The 14,716-nt window shown below is 52.1% G+C and overlaps 5 protein-coding genes across 5 annotated transcripts; 3 read left to right on the top strand and 2 right to left on the bottom strand.

Moving 5' to 3' along the window:
- Positions 1–48: 48 nt before the first annotated feature.
- LOC102110804 (feather keratin 1-like) lies at positions 49–1,073 on the top strand. The gene is made up of 2 exons (XM_005532603.3): positions 49–80; positions 393–1,073. Exon 2 carries the CDS (start codon positions 414–416, stop codon positions 717–719), a length of 306 nt encoding a protein of 101 aa, XP_005532660.3. The 5' UTR covers positions 49–80; positions 393–413; the 3' UTR covers positions 720–1,073.
- A 1,739-nt stretch (positions 1,074–2,812) lies between these two features.
- LOC148182486 (feather keratin 1-like) lies at positions 2,813–3,124 on the bottom strand. Its single transcript, XM_088068079.1, has one exon. It carries the CDS (start codon positions 3,116–3,118, stop codon positions 2,813–2,815), a length of 306 nt encoding a protein of 101 aa, XP_087924205.1. The 5' UTR covers positions 3,119–3,124.
- A 2,768-nt stretch (positions 3,125–5,892) lies between these two features.
- Positions 5,893–6,224, top strand: LOC102110615 (feather keratin 1-like). The gene has a single exon (XM_005532602.3). It carries the CDS (start codon positions 5,893–5,895, stop codon positions 6,196–6,198), a length of 306 nt encoding a protein of 101 aa, XP_005532659.2. The 3' UTR covers positions 6,199–6,224.
- Positions 6,225–8,576: 2,352 nt separating this feature from the next.
- Positions 8,577–9,692, bottom strand: LOC148182485 (feather keratin Cos1-1/Cos1-3/Cos2-1-like). The gene is made up of 2 exons (XM_088068060.1): positions 9,631–9,692; positions 8,577–9,263 (listed from the first exon to the last, which is right to left on the bottom strand). The coding sequence occupies exon 2, from the start codon at positions 9,240–9,242 to the stop codon at positions 8,937–8,939; it is 306 nt and encodes a 101-aa protein (XP_087924186.1). The 5' UTR covers positions 9,243–9,263; positions 9,631–9,692; the 3' UTR covers positions 8,577–8,936.
- A 1,663-nt stretch (positions 9,693–11,355) lies between these two features.
- LOC148182484 (feather keratin 1-like) lies at positions 11,356–12,235 on the top strand. The gene is made up of 2 exons (XM_088068065.1): positions 11,356–11,482; positions 11,846–12,235. The coding sequence occupies exon 2, from the start codon at positions 11,867–11,869 to the stop codon at positions 12,170–12,172; it is 306 nt and encodes a 101-aa protein (XP_087924191.1). The 5' UTR covers positions 11,356–11,482; positions 11,846–11,866; the 3' UTR covers positions 12,173–12,235.
- Positions 12,236–14,716: the final 2,481 nt, after the last annotated feature.

The following is a 14,716-nucleotide window of genomic DNA, read 5'->3' as shown; positions in this document are numbered from 1 at the left end:
AGTGCAGGAGCACTATAAAAGTGGCTCCTTCTCCTCACTCTCTCATCCACTCTTCCTGTCTTCAGCTCCTTGGGAATAAGGTGAGTTTGGAGCATTTCTCCTCCACCTTGTCCTCCTCTAAATGCATTTCTAAGCGTGTTACTTGTCTTCAGCTGGGCACGGGAGCTCCTTGCCATGGGTGGGGGAAGCAAGCAGAAGTCTGTGGCAGACACAGACACTGGGGCTTGGCTCAGGTGTCTCCTGAGCTCTTGGTGAGGTGGGGATCTCTGTGGACTTTTTCATGATTTGGGGAGCTTATGGCACAGAGAGAGACAGGGTCATCTTCATGGTGGGGTGACAGGCTGATCCTCACCCACTCCATGTGCTCTGCTTCCCCCTTCTCTGCCCCACAGGTGCATCTACAGCCCCAAGACATGTCCTGCTACACCCCGTGCCAGCCCTGCCAGCCCTGCGGCCCCACCCCGCTGGGCAGCAGCTGCAACGAGCCCTGTGTCAGGCAGTGCCAGGACTCCACCGTCATCATCGAACCCTCGCCCGTGGTGGTGACCCTGCCCGGCCCCATCCTCAGCTCCTTCCCACAGAACACCGCCGTGGGATCCTCCACCTCAGCTGCTGTTGGCAGCATCCTCAGCTCTCAGGGAGTGCCCATCAGCTCTGGGGGCTTTGGCCTCTCGGGCTTGGGCAGTGGCCTCTGTGGCACGAGGTGCCTCCCCTGCTGAAGCTGCTGGTGACGGCCCTGGGGAAGGAAGCCAGGGACTCCCAGGATGGAACCGCCCTGGGGACCCAGCACCGGCTTGTTGCTTCCTGAGGGGCTGAGCAAGCCCAGCAGCCCCTGCAGAAGGATGGGGCCAGCCTGGGCTCTTGGGAAGCACAGCCCATCCCTGCCTCTGCCCTCTGCCTCTCTCTCCTTCCCCTCCTGTGTCCCTGCTCCCCTGTGCTCCCCTGGGCTGTGAGCCCCACACAGCCATCCTGGGGAGAACCTGCTGGCTCCACCCCTGTGTGGGCTCCTGCTTGGAAAACACACCTTGGAAAACAACAGACTGTTCTTGGTCCCTGGTGCTCTCTGAATTGGCATCTCAGCTTGCATTGACATAAATTTCCTGTTTTGACTCATTAAAGTTCTTTTGCATCACAGCTCACGTTTTCCTCTCATTTATTCCCCTGATGATCCTCTCCCAACATGCCCAGAAAGAGAGGTGTAGCTCAGAGCTGGTTGTGGGAGGGGATTGTTGGGGATGGTTGTTCACAGGGTGTTAACTCAGGCTCAATTGAAATATTCTTAATCATGCAATAGGTAACTCTGTTTTCTAATTCTCTCTACTGACCTGGGGCTGGAGAGCATGGCCCGATGTTCTTCCATGAACATAACGACAAGAAAGATGATTTTTGGTCTCCCCTAAAGCATTCTCTTCCCTACACTCAGCAATGGGCCCTCCCTACACTCCCTGAGCCTTCAGCCTCTTCCCTCCAGCCAAGTGCTCTCACCTCCTCCCCATGCTGGCCACCCTGCACCAAACTCACTCCACTTGGTCCTGGTGGTTCTTGCATTACAGCCTGTCCCCAGCACAGGGCACGGCACCAGGTGAGTGCTGAGCAGAGCGGCATCACCGCTGCCACCCATCTCCTGGTTCCATTCCTGCTCATACAGCCCAGGGTGCTGGTGACAGCCTTTGGTGTCTGTGAGCATCAGTGACATGGACAATGGTGTTGGGTGCACCCTCAGAGCACTTTGCAATGTGCTTTATTGACCACAGGGGTATTTTGTCAAGGTGATGATCTTGGGGGTCTTTTCCAACCTTAATCATTTGTGACTCTCAGCAATGGCAAGAGGCTGAGGGCAGCAAGAGCTGCACTAGATGGGAGGGTTTAAATCCAGGGGATCTTGACAGACTTGAGGAATGGTCCCACATGGAACTCAGGAACTTCAACAAAGCTGACTGCAAGGTCCTGGCACTGCTTTAGGGCAGTCTCAGAAGTCAATAGGGACTGTGGGGTGGGTGGAAGGAGAGCTGCCCTGCAGAGAAGGGCTGCAACAATGGTCACACGGATGTATCACCCCTGCTCTGAAGGGCAGCTGGACCAGTTGAGGTTTCTCAGTCAGGAGAAGAGCAGGATCTGGGGGACCCTTTCAGTACATCTAGGGGCGGTGTGAGGAAGATGGAGAGAGACATTATGTCATGTGACTGGACAAGGAGCAGGAGTTCTAAACTGGAACAGGCTGGCTGGAGCTGACATACTGTCCATGGCAGTAGGGTTGGACTGAATGATCCTTCAGAATCTCTTTCAACAAAACCCATTCCATGATCCCATGATAACATGGGTCTGTGAGAAGGCAGCACAATGCACTGTGTCCCTCCCTTTCAGAAACCTTTCAGATCCATGGGATCTGCTGGAGGCTGATGGGAATCCAGTGCCTCTGTCTGGTCAGTAACACATTCACTGCTGAGTACTTGTGTCACAGTGTTGAGCTGAGCAAGGAAAAGGAAAACAAGAGCAAACAGAGTGGATGTTTGTCCCTGGACAAGGCAGGGAAATCCTAACCTGGCCCCAAGAGGCAGAGAAACTCACAACCCAGAGGGTCACTGAGTGCACACTGAGCCCACCCAATGCCAGCCTGTGTTGACAGCCAGTGCAAAACCAGCCCCAACATCCCCCTCCCACAAACACCCCTGGGACACCCTCTCTGCCTTGGGAGAGTGTCTGCAGGGCAAAGGATGACACAAAGGCATGGGCTGGGATGCAGCAGAATTTAATGAGTCAAAAGAGGGAAAAGAGGGGGATCCAGGTGGAGGCCACAGTGCAGGGAGCAGCTTCAGCAGGGGAAGCACCTCGTGCCACAGAGGCCACTGCCCAAGCCCGAGAGGCCAAAGCCCCCAGAGCTGATGGGCACTCCCTGAGAGCTGAGGATGTTGCCAACAGCAGCTGAGGTGGAGGATCCCACGGCGGTGTTCTGTGGGAAGGAGCTGAGGATGGGGCCGGGCAGGGTCACCACCACGGGCGAGGGCTGGATGGCCACGGTGGAGTCCTGGCACTGCCTGACACAGGGCTCGTTGCAGCTGCTGCCCAGCGGGGTGGGGCCGCAGGGCTGGCAGGGCCGGCACGGGGTGTAGCAGGACATGTCTTGGGGCTGTAGATGCACCTGGAGAGAGGGAAGAGGAAAGTGAATCACACAGAGTGGGTAAGGATCTGTCACCCCACAATGGGAGAGAAGGCTTGAGCTGGGAATGAGAGCTGAATTCTGTTTCTGGAGGCTCATGGGCTCTTTCCCTCACATAAACCCCACCAAGTGCTCAAGCCCAGGGATGTCCTCAACCTGCCCAAAACTGGGGCAATACTTCTGCTGAGACCCTGTAGTCACACACTTCCCACTTCTTTCCTCCTCTCACAAAAAAGCATCTGCAAGATCTCACACAGGACCAAGTCACAGGTATGTGCTGAGAAATCCCAGTGGAGAAGGATAAAATGGAGAATGGGCTTTAAACTCACCTTGTTCCAAAGAGATGGAGGTGAGTGAATTGAATGTGCGAGTGAGGAGAAGGGACTGCTTTTATACAGCTCTTTTTTTGCCCCAGGCCCATAGTCCTGCAGAAGGGCAATAATTTTTCAACAGACTCATCTTCAAAGAAATATATCCCACAAAGTGGCAGCGATTCACATTTTGTTTACATCTGCACTGCCGTTTTATTTCCTCATTTCTGACATTCCTGCCCTGCATTGTAGGATCCTTTCATGTTCTGTGATGAGAAGCCAAAGGATATCCCAGGCAGAGCCATGTCAGTGAGAACACATGACCCAAGTGCTGGATGAAGGGAGGTAATGTTGGTTTAGTGAAAAACAGCTCTTTGCCATACACCTTGTGGGAAGAGGCCCTATCTCACCCTGCACATGTCAGAGGGCATCCAAATAGTTCACTTTTTACAGACATTTCACTTGCTTCTCTCTTTTCCGTCTCCTCTCTCCGTCTGCTCTCTGCAAGGGTCACAGGCTGTGGCATCTCCAGGCACCCTGGCTGTGCCAATGTTTCAGCTCTCTTTCTCTTGAAGCCCTTTGCTCTGGAATGGATATTTACCAGGTGTTAGGATAGCCAAAGCCCTCCTGGAGTTGAATCAGGCAAAGCACAGGGAGGGGCAATAAGAAGGTCTCCTGCAGACAGATCATCAATAAAGGGAGCCTTGAACACAGGCAGCCACAGTGTTCAACATGGCAGCTTCCCTGAGGGCAGAGGGTACAGGAAAGTTGGACATCCTCAAATGTTCCTGTCCTTGGTTTTTACCATCAGGAATTGCTGTCAGGAACTGAAGTTCCTGGTACTCCTTGGAACAACTGGAACAGAAAAAACTTCCCCAAGCAGAACAAAATCTGATGGGGGAGCATTCAAAAACACTGGTCTCAAATGAGTGTATGTGAATTGATGTTATTTGTTCGCTGGTGTCAGTACAAAGCCTTTCTCAACTCCCTTTGAGAGATTCGCTTTGGTCACAGTGAGCACAGAATGCATCTGAGAAGTGGAAGAAAGCCAGTGAGTGTCGTGTCTTCAAGAGAGGCATGAAAGAGGAGTCAGGGAATGACAGGCCGGTCAGACTTGTCTTGATATGGAAAGGTGAGAGAGAAAATCCCTACAAAATCCAACATGCACTGCTCAGGGAGGAGCTGTGCTCAGAAAAGCCCTGGATGCAAAATCAGCTTTCAAACTACACCAAGGACTGATGCACTTCCCTGCCCTGCAGATATGGAGGCAGCTGGGACGTGTCTCAGGAGGGCAAGGGAATGTCTTCAGTAGGCAAATCTCCAAAGCGAGACTCTCCTGAGCCATGGTGAGTCACGTTCTAATATTGGTCTTAGACCAAGCCAGGAGTGTGTGATGTCTGCAGGCTTTGTCCCAGGCAGGGCTGAATTCCCTTCCAGCAAGGGCAGCTCCATCCATAACTCTGGAAAACCATCTTCAAGCACTGGGCTGTGCCCAGACCCAAAGCTCCAGGCAGCCCAAAGGCCATTGCCCTCATCCTGACCTGCTTGGCAGCACTGCCACAGCTCAGGGTTCTCAGAATTGACAATGTGTGGCAGGATTTCTGTATCCCCCCAGGTCAGGGTGCAAAGGGTGCAGTCAAAGTGCATCATGGGGTGAAGAGAGGGTGAAGAGTAGGTACTGTTCCAAGAGTCAACACTTCCCTCAGGCAGTAAGAAAGCAAAGAACTCCACATGGGTCAACTTGAGACTTGATTCCTGCCCATACTGATGTGTTCCTGCACAAGGAATCTTTTGGACTTCTCATCCCCTTACATGATAGAAGCCTCTATGACTTAGTGGGAATGTCAGAAATGAGGAAATGAAATGGCAGCATAAATGGAAACCAAACCACAATCTGTGCCATTGGGTAGAATGTTTTGCTTTGAGGTGAGTCTGTAGGAAAATTACTGTCCTTGTGCAGTGACTGAAGGCTTGGGGCATTGCAGGAGAAGTATAAAAATGGGCACTTCTCACTCTCTCATTCACTCCTCTTACCTCCATCTCCTTGAGAACAAGGTGAGTCTGAAGCTTTTTCTCATCTTTCTCCTCTTCCCATGGGATTTCTCAGTCTACAGATGCTTTTTTTCCCATATGGATTCTTGTAATATAGGAATAGGAAGAGGGCTAAGGTGTAACACAGGGAAAGGCTGACGCTTGTCTGAGGTGTTTTCAGAGTTATGGACCAGATACGGATCTTCCTTGGGTAGCTCTTGGCAGAGCTCTTCTGAGGACAAGAGAAGCCTGTGGGTCTCTCTATACAACCCCCAAGGCTTATCTCTAGTTCAGAACTTTGGTCTCCCATTGTGGGGTGACAGGTTGATCACCACTCCTTCTGCTCTCATTCCTCAATCAATCTCTGTCCAGGTGCATCTGCAGCCCCAAGACATGTCCTGCTACACCCCGTGCCGGCCCTGCCAGCCCTGCGGCCCCACCCCGCTGGCCAACAGCTGCAACGAGCCCTGTGTCAGGCAGTGCCAGGACTCCACCGTGGCCATCCAGCCCTCGCCCGTGGTGGTGACCCTGCCCGGCCCCATCCTCAGCTCCTTCCCACAGAACACCGCCGTGGGATCCTCCACCTCAGCTGCTGTTGGCAGCATCCTCAGCTCTCAGGGAGTGCCCATCAGCTCTGGGGGCTTTGGCCTCTCGGGCTTGGGCAGTGGCCTCTGTGGCACGAGGTGCTTCCCCTGCTGAAGCTGCTCCCTGCACTGTGGCCTCCACCTGGATCCCCCTCTTTTCCCTCTTTTGACTCATTAAAGCTCTGCTGCATCCCAGCCCACGCCTTTGTGTCATCCTTTGCCCTGCAGACACTCTCCCAAGGCAGAGAGGGTGTCCCAGGGGTGTTTGTGGGAGGGGGATGTTGGGGCTGGTTTTGCACTGGCTGTCAACACAGGCTGGCATTGGGTGGGCTCAGTGTGCACTCAGTGACCCTCTGGGTTGTGAGTTTCTCTGCCTCTTGGGGCCAGGTTAGGATTTCCCTGCCTTGTCCAGGGACAAACATCCACTCTGTTTGCTCTTGTTTTCCTTTTCCTTGCTCAGCTCAACACTGTGACACAAGTACTCAGCAGTGAATGTGTTACTGACCAGACAGAGGCACTGGATTCCCATCAGCCTCCAGCAGATCCCATGGATCTGAAAGGTTTCTGAAAGGGAGGGACACAGTGCATTGTGCTGCCTTCTCACAGACCCATGTTATCATGGGATCACGGAATGGGTTTTGTTGAAAGAGATTCTGAAGGATCATTCAGTCCAACCCTACTGCCATGGACAGTATGTCAGCTCCAGCCAGCCTGTTCCAGTTTAGAACTCCTGCTCCTTGTCCAGTCACATGACATAATGTCTCTCTCCATCTTCCTCACACCGCCCCTAGATGTACTGAAAGGGTCCCCCAGATCCTGCTCTTCTCCTGACTGAGAAACCTCAACTGGTCCAGCTGCCCTTCAGAGCAGGGGTGATACATCCGTGTGACCATTGTTGCAGCCCTTCTCTGCAGGGCAGCTCTCCTTCCACCCACCCCACAGTCCCTATTGACTTCTGAGACTGCCCTAAAGCAGTGCCAGGACCTTGCAGTCAGCTTTGTTGAAGTTCCTGAGTTCCATGTGGGACCATTCCTCAAGTCTGTCAAGATCCCCTGGATTTAAACCCTCCCATCTAGTGCAGCTCTTGCTGCCCTCAGCCTCTTGCCATTGCTGAGAGTCACAAATGATTAAGGTTGGAAAAGACCCCCAAGATCATCACCTTGACAAAATACCCCTGTGGTCAATAAAGCACATTGCAAAGTGCTCTGAGGGTGCACCCAACACCATTGTCCATGTCACTGATGCTCACAGACACCAAAGGCTGTCACCAGCACCCTGGGCTGTATGAGCAGGAGTGGAACCAGGAGATGGGTGGCAGCGGTGATGCCGCTCTGCTCAGCACTCGCCTGGTGCCGTGCCCTGTGCTGGGGACAGGCTGTAATGCAAGAACCACCAGGACCAAGTGGAGTGAGTTTGGTGCAGGGTGGCCAGCATGGGGAGGAGGTGAGAGCACTTGGCTGGAGGGAAGAGGCTGAAGGCTCAGGGAGTGTAGGGAGGGCCCATTGCTGAGTGTAGGGAAGAGAATGCTTAAGGGGTGTCCTGGGGTGACTTTATGATACTGGTATCCCCAATCGTCTGGTTTATGTTATATATTAAGTTCTGCACCTTTAAGACTGGCTTTGGGAGCAAGAGAGGGGGAAGAAGAAGCGCGCAGTTTGTGTTAAAGAAAAACATCACTCCCACACATCCCGCTCCTGGACTGTGGTGTCTGCAGCACGGACAGACAGCGGAATAGAGCTTCTCTCTGGCTTTTAGTTAGTTTTAGCTAGCTGAGGCAGAGGAGTTCCCTAGACCTTTGTTTGTTTTTTTCCCAATTTTCTTAGATCTGTGCAAGCCTGCTCTGGACTGAACACCCAGCCAAACCCCGGGAGCTCAGGCCTGTGGCCCACCGGGGCCTGGGCCTCGGCACTTTCCAGCGCCAGAGAAACTGATAAGAACCTGAGCGAGCCGAGCTACACCACATGAAAAAGACTTTTTCTTCCTAGACTTGCCATCCCATCGAACAGCAAGAAGTTTTATTATTTAATATTACTCAATTTCTGTTAAATAAACAGCTTTTTCCACTTCTCTCTAAAGAATTTTTTCTTTTCCCGGACCAGTTAGTGAAGAGGGGCATTTCCCTGGGGAAATCCCCATTTGGAGTTTTCCTTCCTAATTTGCCCTAAACTAAGACAAGGGGAGACCAAAAATCATCTTTCTTGTCATTACGTTCATGGAAGAACATCGGGCCATGCTCTCCAGCCCCAGGTCAGTAGAGAGAATTAGAAAACAGAGTTACCTATTGCATGATTAAGAATATTTCAATTGAGCCTGAGTTAACACCCTGTGAACAACCATCCCCAACAATCCCCTCCCACAACCAGCTCTGAGCTACACCTCTCTTTCTGGGCATGTTGGGAGAGGATCATCAGGGGAATAAATGAGAGGAAAACGTGAGCTGTGATGCAAAAGAACTTTAATGAGTCAAAACAGGAAATTTATGTCAATGCAAGCTGAGATGCCAATTCAGAGAGCACCAGGGACCAAGAACAGTCTGTTGTTTTCCAAGGTGTGTTTTCCAAGCAGGAGCCCACACAGGGGTGGAGCCAGCAGGTTCTCCCCAGGATGGCTGTGTGGGGCTCACAGCCCAGGGGAGCACAAGGGAGCAGGGACACAGGAGGGGAAGGAGAGAGAGGCAGAGGGCAGAGGCAGGGATGGGCTGTGCTTCCCAAGAGCCCAGGCTGGCCCCATCCTTCTGCAGGGGCTGCTGGGCTTGCTCAGCCCCTCAGGAAGCAACAAGCCGGTGCTGGGTCCCCAGGGCGGTTCCATCCTGGGAGTCCCTGGCTTCCTTCCCCAGGGCCGTCACCAGCAGCTTCAGCAGGGGAAGCGCCTCGTGCCACAGAGGCCACTGCCCAAGCCCGAGAGGCCAAAGCCCCCAGAGCTGATGGGCACTCCCTGAGAGCTGAGGATGCTGCCAACAGCAGCTGAGGTGGAGGATCCCACGGCGGTGTTCTGTGGGAAGGAGCTGAGGATGGGGCCGGGCAGGGTCACCACCACGGGCGAGGGTTCGATGATGACGGTGGAGTCCTGGCACTGCCTGACACAGGGCTCGTTGCAGCTGCTGCCCAGCGGGGTGGGGCCGCAGGGCTGGCAGGGCTGGCACGGGGTGTAGCAGGACATGTCTTGGGGCTGTAGATGCACCTGGACAGAGGGAGAAGGGAAAATCAAGGCATGAAGGATGTTTGAAGTGTAATGTGTCACCCTCCTACATGAGGGAGACCCTTTTCCTCATCATAAAGGACTTCTCCAGGGGCCCACAGGCATCTCCTTTCCCTCAGAAGAACGCAGAAGGAATTGCAGGCTGAGGGTGGACCCCAAGTAGGCCATGGCTCCAGAGACGTCTCTGCAAAGGCTGAACCTTTTTATTTCCCCACTGTGTGCATCCTTTCCTCTCCCAGAATAAACCTTCTCAGGACCCCAGAATATGACAGAGATGTGCAGAGACAACCCAGAAGAGGAGGAAAAGGAAGACAAGGAGCAGAACAAGAGAAAAGTCTTTGAAACTCACCTTGTTCCCGGTGTGATGGAGCTGTAAAGAGTGGATGAGAGAGTGAAAAGGTCCTGCTTTTATACTGCTCCTGCACTGCCCCAGGCCCACAGTCACTGCACAAGGACAGTAATTTTCCTACAGACTCACCTCCCAAGCAAAATCTCCTCCCTAACGCCACAGGTTGTGCTTTTGTTTCCAGCAACGCTGCCATTTTCATTTCCTCATTTCTGACGTGACCAATAGGCCTCCAAGGATCTTTTCAAGCATTGAGATGAAAGACCCAAGGGTTTTCTGGGCAGTGACACATCAGTACATGCAGATGAGTTGCATGTGCTGGAGGGGTCTGTGCAGACAGTTGACACCTATCTGGAGAAATATGCTGTGGTTGTTTTCTACCCTCTTTGCAGGCAGCCGAGCATAATCTCCCACCAAGCCTGTCTTCTCCTCATGTGGCAGTTTGTTTGGCAAGGTTGTCCCCCCTCATGGCTTCCTTTTGGGGTTACCATTGTGTACCATCAGCAGTTGTGAGGGAAGATAACTTTGCTCTCCTGAGCCCCAGGAATCCTTGAGATGCCTCATGGAGTTGGGTCCCTTCCTCACTCTTGTAGGGGTGTGTGGAGGTTCAGTAAATACCTCGTTCTTCCCAGTTTCCCTCAGATCACCATACACTTTGGCCCCACACATTGGCACCATACTAGCCAAAGATACTTTTCCAAAACCAGTTGATTGTCCCAAAAGCTCTCTGAGCTGTGGGAGTGATGGTAACAAGTTCATGCTGAGGGCAATGTCTGTTTGAGCTGCCTGGAGCTCTGTACAAGGAACAGCCCTGTCACTGAAGATGGTTTTCCTGAGGCGTGGATGGAGCTGCCCTTGCTGGAGAGGAATTCAGCTTGTGTGGGTCATGGGCCTGCACACAGCACGTCACAAGGCTAGAACACAGCCAACCCAAAATTAGACCGTGACTCCCGACAGGTAGAGAGAGTCTCTTCCTGGAAATTTACCTACTAAAGGCATTCCCTTGCCCTCTTGGGATGCTCCCCAGCTGCCTCCATGTCTGCAGGGCAGGGAAGTACAGCCCTGCTTGGTATGGTTTGAGAGCTGGGTTTGCACACAGGGCCCTTCTGAACATGTCCCCTCCCTGAGCATCCCCAGGCATGTGGTACCACAGGGTCCTTCCAGCTCTTGTTCACTGGGGAGTTGGGCAAGTTTCCAGTTTCTCCAGTGGTGCTGATTTGTGCTCCAGGCTGAGGCAGCTTTTGGGTCCGGGGAAAGGAAGCATGAGGAGCGCTAATGCCAGAAGAAGTCAGGTCATGTGAAGCCCAGGGATGTGTCCCAGATGATGGGGAGATGTTTTCTGCAAACCTTTAACTCTGTAAAGCATTCAGGAGAGCCCCCCACCACAGGCTGACACAAGCCTCAGGCCAGGTAGATGAGGCCTGTGCATCCCTTCTACCCTACCTAAGCTTGTATGGGTTGGCTTTTCTCAGGCAATCCTTGACTTGGTGCTCACCCACTGCAATTACAAACAGCACTTCACTGTCCCAAGCCAACATCTGCCTGCACAGGACCTGTTCTGTACTTCTGCACTCACTGGCATGACTCTTCATAGGGTATCTTCTCATTGTGGCACGTGAAAGACTGCATGAGCAGGAATGTCAGAAATGAGGAAATGAAATGGCAGCGTTGACAGAAATAAAAGTACAGTTTGTGGCGTTAGGGAGGATATTTTGCTTTGGTGATGAGTCTGTAGGAAAATTACTGCCCTAGTGCAGTGACTGTGGGCCTGGGGCCATGCAGGAGAAGTATAAAAGCCAGTCCTTCACCTCACTCTCACATCCAGTCCTCTGATCTCCATCTCATTGAGAACAAGGTAAGAGTGAAGACTTTTCTCCACTCACTCCTTCTATTCTTCTTGCTTCAGTTTTCTGCACATACCTGCCCCTTTGTTCTATGCCAGGTCATGGAGCAGCTTATGATGGGCGAGGGACAGGAACAGAAAGTGAGCATAGAGAGAGTTTGGGACTTGATTAAAGTGAGTGAAGGGATAGGTGCGATTACTCTGGGCTTGGTTCTTGGCAGGGAACTTCTTGGCTAAAAGGAAGGAGAAGCTTGTGGGCATCAGTACAACACCTCCAGCTCTTGTTCCCATCTTGGCTTGACAGGGCAGCTGCACAGTGTGGTGATGGGTTGCTCTTCAAACACCTCTCATTACTTTTCCTTGCCCTCTGTCCAGGTGCATCTGCAGCCCCAAGACATGTCCTGCTACACCCCGTGCCGGCCCTGCCAGCCCTGCGGCCCCACCCCGCTGGGCAGCAGCTGCAACGAGCCCTGTGTCAGGCAGTGCCAGGACTCCACCGTGGCCATCCAGCCCTCGCCCGTGGTGGTGACCCTGCCCGGCCCCATCCTCAGCTCCTTCCCACAGAACACCGCCGTGGGATCCTCCACCTCAGCTGCTGTTGGCAGCATCCTCAGCTCTCAGGGAGTGCCCATCAGCTCCGGGGGCTTTGGCCTCTCGGGCTTGGGCAGTGGCCTCTGTGGCACGAGGTGCTTCCCCTGCTGAAGCTGCTCCCTGCACTGTGGCCTCCACCTGGATCCCCCTCTTTTCCCTCTTTTGACTCATTAAAGCTCTGCTGCATCCCAGCCCACGCCTTTGTGTCATCCTTTGCCCTGCAGACACTCTCCCAAGGCAGAGAGGGTGTCCCAGGGGTGTTTGTGGGAGGGGGTTGTTGGGGCTGGTTTTGCACTGGCTGTCAACACAGGCTGGCATTGGGTGGGCTCAGTGTGCACCCAGTGACCCTCTGGGTTGTGAGTTTCTCTGCCTCTTTGCATCAGAATGGAATTTCTATAAACAGTTCAGTGGCTAACTATTACTTCCTTCACACACTTTTTCATTGTTTTTTACTCAGCTCAGCACTGCATTGGAGGTACCATGGAGGGAATGTGTTACTGCAAGGACACAGGTTCCAACTTCCCATCAGGTGCCAGGCAAACCCTTCCTAACAGTATTGTGCCACTATATCAGTTACTCAAAGTTCCATTAACACTCATCCTGAACACTTCCCATGATGGGACACACCATTTTCCATTTCCCAACACATCATTAACTTCTTTCTTATGTCACATCTACATCTACCCTATTTCAGTTCTAAAGGGTTGCTCCTTGTCCAGTCAGTGCAGGTCTTGATATAATGTCTCTCTGCAACTTCCTTATCCATCCCCTTTACATATTGAAATGCTGCAATAAAGTGTCCCCAGAGCCTGTTTTTCTGCTGCCTGAAAAAACGCAAGTCCCTCAGCCTTTCTCCATGGCAGGGGTAATGCATCCATGTGATCATTTTTGCTTTTTTGCAGCCCTTGTCTGGAGCTTCTCTTATAGGTCTGTGAGTATTTGAACTGGGGACTCCTGACTGGACACAAGACTCCACATGGGGTCTAATGAGAGCTGACCTGCTGGCCGTATTTCTGTTTGTGCAGACCAGGACATGGTTGAATTTCTTGATGTCAAGAACACATTGCTGGCTCATGGCTGATTTTTCTGCCTCCATTATTTCTGGTTCCTTCTCAACAGGGCTGGTCTAAACCATTTCTCTTCAAGTCTCGGCCTTGTTGATGTTCATGAGCTTCCCATGGGACTGTTCTCTAATCTGCCAAGATCCCTCTGAATTGAAATGCTTTCCTCAAGCCTCAGCTTGGTGTCATTCACAAACTTGTTGAGTGTCCACTCAGTCCCACTACCTCTGTTACTGATGAACGTATTAACAAATGTTCGTCCCTGTATTGATCCCTGATGGACACCAGTCATCACTGGTTTCCACTTGAACATTGAGCCTGTGAGTATAAATACTTGGATGCTCCCAAAATTCTCCAGGGACACTCTAACTTTCACAGGAGGAAGGAAGCCATGACCCCAATTGATCCCCTGACCATCAGACCCTGCTTTGCCCAGATCTCTCTTGGCCTTGGTGCTCATTCTGCAGAAGGGGCATGTGGCCACTGCTGACATTGGTTGATAAGCCTGGGTTGTGGAGGGCCCTGGAAGGGCAGAAACCCCAAAAGTCTCATGGAATTGGATACAAGGAGAGAGGAAGAGAAAGGAGAGAAGGAAAGGCACTTTATCTTGCCCTGGCTGCCATCACTCTCCAGGGGCAGGTGCAAACCAAGAAAAGCCCCAGGGTACAACAGGAGATGGAATGGAGGACCAGTTGTTTTGATCTGATTTTTAAGAAGTGCCTCTGTTCAAATTAAGGTGCAGATGTGACCATATGCCAAAGTCAATAGTATGAATTTTATTTAATGGTAAATGTGACGTAGAGACAGATAAAAAGAAATAGGAGAGAGGGGAGGGTGGGAGAGAGGAAGAGAGTGAGACAGTTTAAGTTGAAAGATACCACTACCCTGTGGATCCAGCAGCATCCTATTGGTTTTTCCTTCTGGTCTTCTCAGTGTTGGGGGTCCCCAAGCTGTTCTTCTGGGGTATCACCTTGGTACAGTCCAAGTTCTGGGTATCCTCAGGGTGTAGATACAGTTCCCACAGCTTGGAAAGGAATGTGTATAAGCAGTTGCTTCCTTTCCCACAGTCTGCCACAGTGGGAATTTTTGTCCGGATGCTCCCCAGATCTGTCTCAACAGGCCTGGAATTATCACCTTTCAGTAGCAAATTCCTCTCTCTGTGCTTATCTCAAGGTCCCACTGTAGTGGCTTATTTTATTCTGTGGCATTGACAGTGTTTAAGACAATTGTGGTTTTTAAATCTCTTACTCCAGTCTGTACTGGTGCTGACTGGGCTGGAGGTCATTGTCCTCAGAGCAGCCAATATCATTCTGTGCTTCAAATTTGTGGCCAAACCAGTGCAAAGAGCACATCAAAGCCTGACCTGTTGCTGCACAGGGGTGGTCCACCATCAAGACCATCTCTCTTATGCTGCATCACCCACAGGGGAGGCCAGGAGTGGGCAAGCAGCTGGAGCTGATACAATCAGGACAAATGACCTCAACTGACCAAAGAGCAATTCCAGGTCATGTAGAATGATGCAATCACTTTGGTATGAAAAGACCTTTAAGATTAAGGGGTCCAACCATTAATCCGGCTCTTTGAAGCTCAACAC

The sequence above is a fragment of the Pseudopodoces humilis genome, chromosome 29 (assembly GCF_049639895.1).
Source record: "Pseudopodoces humilis isolate 2021_Gansu_Grassland_sample_001 chromosome 29, ASM4963989v1, whole genome shotgun sequence".
Classification (NCBI taxonomy): Eukaryota; Metazoa; Chordata; class Aves; order Passeriformes; family Paridae; genus Pseudopodoces; species Pseudopodoces humilis.
The sequence above is the reverse complement of the archived record's forward strand: the minus strand, read 5'-3'. Positions and strand labels throughout refer to the sequence as shown.

What these genes read in the sequence shown, in the direction of transcription:
- LOC102110804 (XM_005532603.3), top strand. Translation starts at nt 414, where the DNA reads ATGTCCTGCTACACCCCGTGCCAGCCCTGCCAGCCCTGCGGCCCCACC.
- LOC148182486 (XM_088068079.1), bottom strand. Translation starts at nt 3,118, where the DNA reads ATGTCCTGCTACACCCCGTGCCGGCCCTGCCAGCCCTGCGGCCCCACC.
- LOC102110615 (XM_005532602.3), top strand. Translation starts at nt 5,893, where the DNA reads ATGTCCTGCTACACCCCGTGCCGGCCCTGCCAGCCCTGCGGCCCCACC.
- LOC148182485 (XM_088068060.1), bottom strand. Translation starts at nt 9,242, where the DNA reads ATGTCCTGCTACACCCCGTGCCAGCCCTGCCAGCCCTGCGGCCCCACC.
- LOC148182484 (XM_088068065.1), top strand. Translation starts at nt 11,867, where the DNA reads ATGTCCTGCTACACCCCGTGCCGGCCCTGCCAGCCCTGCGGCCCCACC.